Genomic DNA, 5,518 nt, shown 5'->3' with positions numbered 1-5,518 from the left:
GCTGGGGGTGCGGGGTGAGGGGGGGGGCTCTCAAAAAACGACTGAATTAAGTCTGAAGCCGGCAACTCCGTCTTCATTTCTGCTAATCGAATGAATAAAGCAGCGACGGAGGTGCCGTCTGGGAGGCGGCCGTGGGGCCTCGGCGCCGCGATGAATCGATCAGAGGAGCCGCTGATTGCAGGCGTGAGAGCTGAGAGGCGTCCGAGCCTTTCGTGTTCCGCCCCCCCCCCTCCCCTCCCCCACCCCCCTTCCTCCATTTGCTTCCAATTCCCTCAAATTGTGACGCGCGTCCTCTTTATGTAACGCCTGGTAATCCTGCCCCTAATCCGCTGAGCCTTCTATGGATACCGAATCCAAATTTTTTTTGTGTTTTTTTTTTGTTTTTTTAACCTCTAAATAAACCACAAATTTTGGGGACGAGGTGGCAATGAACACAAGCACACATGCACGAGCACACACCTCTGAGAAGCAATTCTATTTTTTGCTGTTCCCAGGCTTGCAGGGAGGGGGGTGCGGGGGGGGTGTATAAAGGAAGCGAAGCAGTGCGGGCTTACAGCAGCAAATTATTAGGGGGAACAGAAGAAAAAATAAATAAAGCTGAGTAGCGCGACGTCACCATGGCTGCAGGGACCGAAGGAGAAGATCGCCGGCTGCAGGAACGACGACCTCAATAACTGAAGATCCAAGCAAAGACGCAGAGGCCCCCCCCGCTGGACACGATGACAACACAGAGGTGCTTGAAGACTGGCTGTTTAGGGACTGAGTGACAATTTTTTTGCAAAATTATGGGAAATCTTCGTTTTCCCCGTCCAACGAGCCAAAACAAGATAAATTGGTAAGAAGTATCTGGAACTTGAATTTCACCGACGTACCCATCAGCCCAGTTTAACTGGAGGCTCTGGTGATATTTTTCTAATCTGCACAATCATTCTTGAGTTAGACAAACGTAACGGGCTAATGCTAATAATTAGTCTATATGCTGCTAAAACAAAGAGACTTCGTAGCCCCGCCCCCCTCACGGTCCTCTCATTTCCATCACTCTGCTACTTCCTTAGGGGCCGTTGACACGGAGACATACTTTTTTGGAAACCGCACATTTACAAAAACGCTCCAAAAAACAAACAAACAACGCATTCACTCAAAGCCGTATTCCAAAAAAAAAATTCCAGTTTACACTGAGACGCTGGAAACGACTGAAAACGATGCAGTACCTATGCCAGGCCTGGTGTCGTGCTGCAAGTTTACTCCCTGAATGCGGAAGAAGAAGAACACCTGAAGCATGGGGTGTTTAAAGTGCTGGCTAAAAACATTAGTCTTACTAATGTTTTACTAGTTTACTCATGTATTAATAGTCTCATAAGCAAAGTCATACATTAGGTCATTAAGACAAGTACAGGTCCCTGGTAACTGAGTTGTGGTAACAGAAAACGACACTCAGGTTTCAGAACCCAACGTCCTTTTAGCCTGTCCAGCTAATTTCATGCTATTTTCTTGCTTTTTCTAAAGTTGCCACGCGTTGGCTTCCATACCCATACCACCTGGTGGTGGTATGGGTGCAGAGAGGCGTAGATTCACATGCACGAACACGTATGCGCAGCCATTCCAGCTGTGTAAACAACAGGAGAGGAAGGCCTTGAAATCAACAGACAGCGTGTGAGATGTGATCCCACAATCCCAGGTGAAATAACAACACTCCAGCTTCACCGCACCAACATTTTATGACCTCTGACAATAACGAAAAATTGCGCATTGTCCCTTTAGACTAGTGCACTCCTGGCAGGGTAGAGGGGCTATTTTTGCTGAAAAAGGCAGCGTGCAGTTTGTGAGTCGATTCCGATGCTGTCGAAAGGGACTGCAAAGTGACACAATATATATTTTCTTTTGTACTTCATGACGAAATGCTGAGCCTCGGGCAAGCGCTTACACTCCTCTGAGAGGTCTCGCATCTCTCCAGTTTGATGAGGAATAAAAAAGACACAGCAGGATATCTGGGCGGGGCCTACACCAAAAAAGTTGAAGATGGCATATTGAGCATCAGAAACACTGCAGCACCTGTTTCATGAACAAGCCAAGTCGTTTCCAGGAGAGTTACAGTCCCATTCCATTTCTCTCTATCACTCCAATCTATATGTCTGGGTTTGGTCTTGAAGGGTGAGTGGATGACTTTCCACTGGGAACTCATCTTCTTCATGCATCCTCATCCTTCCACTGGCTGAGACATTATTCTGCACCTCATCCGTCCTGACATCGTCCAATCAGCCAGCAGCGTAGCCCTCATTAGCCCTTCATCCCTCTCCCGCTGCCTTCCCATGTTTCATTCATTCCCCCTCGCTCTCCGTTCTTTTCACCTTGCCGTCCCCGACTGTTCTACTCCGACTCCATCTGTCCGCCAATCAGCCTCGTCAGTATTCCGGCCGGCGGGGTCGTCAGAGTCGTCCAGACTCTGACGGAGGTTAACCTGGCTGCTGCTGCTGCTGCTGCCGCTCAGAGCCCTTCCATTAAACAGCTGCCTCTAAAGCCGACGCATCAAAGACCCCCCATGTAGTTTGATCAATTACACTTTCACCTCGACTGCAGTGCCTTTCAATGAGTCCTTGTCCTGATCTTGGTACAGTACAAACAATGGTACAAAAAACAAAACTCTCAAGCTGCGTTCAGAACTGCCAGCCAAAATTCGATTTTTTTTAACCCATCCAGATTGAAACCGGATTACTCTTCTGTAGTCTGAACAGTCACAAATCACATTAAAAACGATTTTTGCAAAACAAACTGAAACCACCTTTGGGAGGTAATTTCAAACGGCATTTGGACAGATGCGTCTCAGTGTGAACAGCTCCAAACACAGTGATGGGTTTTGACAGATGGGTTAATAATGTGGCCCAGTCTGAACAGAGCCAGATCCCATTTGGAACACTTGCAAGAAACAGTGTGGACAGTCAGCCCTGAAAATAGGATTTGAGAAGGAATCTGATTTGGAATCAGATTCGCCTGCAGTCTGAACACAACCTATCAATTCCACTTTCACCTCGACTGCCGTCCTTCCTGATCTTGGTACAATACAAACAATGGTAGAAATGCAAAAGAAACAAAGCTCTAAGTCAAAGCCTGGTCCAAGAGATAACAATGTAGGCAGTTGATGGAGTGGATATGAATCATATGATGTGCAGTATCTGCACCTTGAAGGTGAAAGAAAGGTGGGATGAGATTTGACGCATGCTATAAGTGAACCCATATGATGCTGAATCACTCTACTGGCGTTTTCCAAGAGTGGAATGTGTCTCCAGGCTGCCAGGGAAGCACTCCCACCAACCCCCCCTCCCTCCCCTGGAATGACACAAGTCTATTCTTTGCTTGCTGCTTGCTCCACTTTTCAAGAAGCGTGTACTAAAAAAACGCAGTGTTTTGGAAATAGGCCCTCTGCGACATCACAAAGGGCACTGCTAGGTCAGTGGCGACGGGTCAGCTGCAGCGTCCCCAATAGGGTGATCGGGCCGGTTGTATTCTCTTCACTTTTTGCCTCCTTTCAAAGGTGAACAATGAGGTATCAGGGAGGAAAATCCAAGCGGGAGGCTGCAAACAGAGGGCTAAATAGATTTTTTTTTTTTAAATCATTAGTTAACAAGGCTAACAGTGTACAAAATAAAGAGTAAAATAGTAAAATAAAGGCAGAGTCTGTATGCGAAGGCTCCTCCCCGTCCTCCCCCTGCTGACTACAAGCTCTCTGATTGGCCGAGCTTGTGAAGCGCGACTCTCATCTTCCCGCTTCTCTCTCTCTCTCTCTTGTTTACTGTCTAGTCTTGGTGTTGTCTTAATCTCGATAATCGCTAGTCTTGATAATGTCTTGGTCTCGGTTGGTGCGGCTTGACTACGACACTAACAGACAGACAGACAGACAGACAGACAGTACAGTCAGAGTTGGTTGTTCCCTCACCAGGCTCGGACAAAGCCAGCACTCCTCGCTCCGGGGCATCCTTGCAGATCTCCTCTTCCTCCAGCTGGTACGAGTCGAAGCTGTAGCTCTGCACCACGCCGCCGCCACCGCCACCTCCACCGCCGCCGCTCTCCCGTCCCTCCCTCCATCCCTCCCTCCCCACCTCCCTCCACCCGGCCCTCCCGCCGTCCCTCCACACGTCCCTCTCCTCGGGCGTCTCGACCGGCGTGGGCCTGCGGCGCTCCGCTCCCACCGAGCTCATCTCTGCAACTGTGGTCAGCACGTGCACGAAACACACCACTCACTCCCAAGCTACACACACTGGGGGAGTGTGCATGCTAAAAAAAAAAAAAAAAAAAAAAATCAGCACAACACGCTCCACAGAGAGGGCCGGGAGACCTTCGCTTGACGGAGGATCTGCAGGAGACGGTGGAGGGGAGAGAAGGGGGGGGGGGGGGGCAGAAGGAGGAGAATTAAAATGTAGACGGCAGAGACGGAATTAGAAAAAAGAGAGAGAGTGGGGCGGGGGGGGCGGGGGGGGGCAATCAATCAGAGCCTCGCCAGGGAGGGGAAAAAAAATGACAGAAGTCAAGGTGAGACGCGGCGAAGAGAAACAGTTTGCTGCCGACTGAGAGACTGTTTGTGTGTGAGAGGCATATGGAATGAGAGCAGACTGACAAAGGATGCACGGCTGCGTGACAGGGGAAGATGAGAGGAGCGCGTACGGCCATATACATATACATATACATATGTATACATATATATATATATATATATATATATATATATATATATATATATATATATATGTATACATATATACATACGTATATATATATATATATATATATATATATATATGTATACATATATACATATATATATATATATATATACGTATACATATATACATATATATATATATATATACATATACATATACATGTATACATATATACATATACATGTATACATATATACATACATATGTATACATATATACATATATACATATATATGTATACATATATACATATATATGTATACATATATATATATATATATATATATACACATACATACATACATACATATATGTATATATATATATATATATATATATATATACACACATATATATATATATATATATATATATATATATATATATATATATATATATACATATATGTATGTATACATACATACATACTTTCAGACCCTTTGAAGGGACAGGTAGACACATTCTATTTGTTTTGAAATATATAGATAAATATACTTTTTAAATATTGCAAGAAATGTTTTTATCTTTCAAATTTAAAGGTCACCCTGCGTCTCTATGGACATGTTTTTTTCCCCTTTAAGCTCTATTGAGTTTTTTGGGGTTTTCTTTTTGGTGGTTTAATGAATTGTACGAAGCTGCTCCACTGGAGCCTGGAATAAAAACTAAAGATCTGAAAATGGCTTTAACCCTTTACAGACCCAAGGACCATATGTGGAAGTTTACCAGAGGCATCGATACATGAAATGATATGATAAATAGCGAAAAGAAAGAACACAAGAGTGTTTTCTCGCTGCCGGCTCCAT

The 5,518-nt window shown here is 45.1% G+C and overlaps 1 protein-coding gene across 1 annotated transcript in view; it reads right to left on the bottom strand.

Moving 5' to 3' along the window:
• The window catches only part of slc29a4a (solute carrier family 29 member 4a), a 14,624-nt gene extending 10,280 nt beyond the window's left edge, over positions 1–4,344 (bottom strand). Inside the window, exon 1 of the mRNA XM_076032294.1 lies at positions 3,932–4,344. Within this exon, the coding sequence (XP_075888409.1) occupies positions 3,932–4,193 (262 nt within the window). The 5' untranslated portion in view covers positions 4,194–4,344. The remainder of the gene's footprint in view (positions 1–3,931) is intronic.
• Positions 4,345–5,518: the final 1,174 nt, after the last annotated feature.

This window comes from Nelusetta ayraudi, unplaced genomic scaffold (assembly GCF_046127955.1).
Source record: "Nelusetta ayraudi isolate G7.1 ecotype Tasmania unplaced genomic scaffold, CSIRO-AGI_Nayr_v1 ptg000034l, whole genome shotgun sequence".
NCBI lineage: Eukaryota > Metazoa > Chordata > Actinopteri > Tetraodontiformes > Monacanthidae > Nelusetta > Nelusetta ayraudi.
The sequence above is the reverse complement of the archived record's forward strand: the minus strand, read 5'-3'. Positions and strand labels throughout refer to the sequence as shown.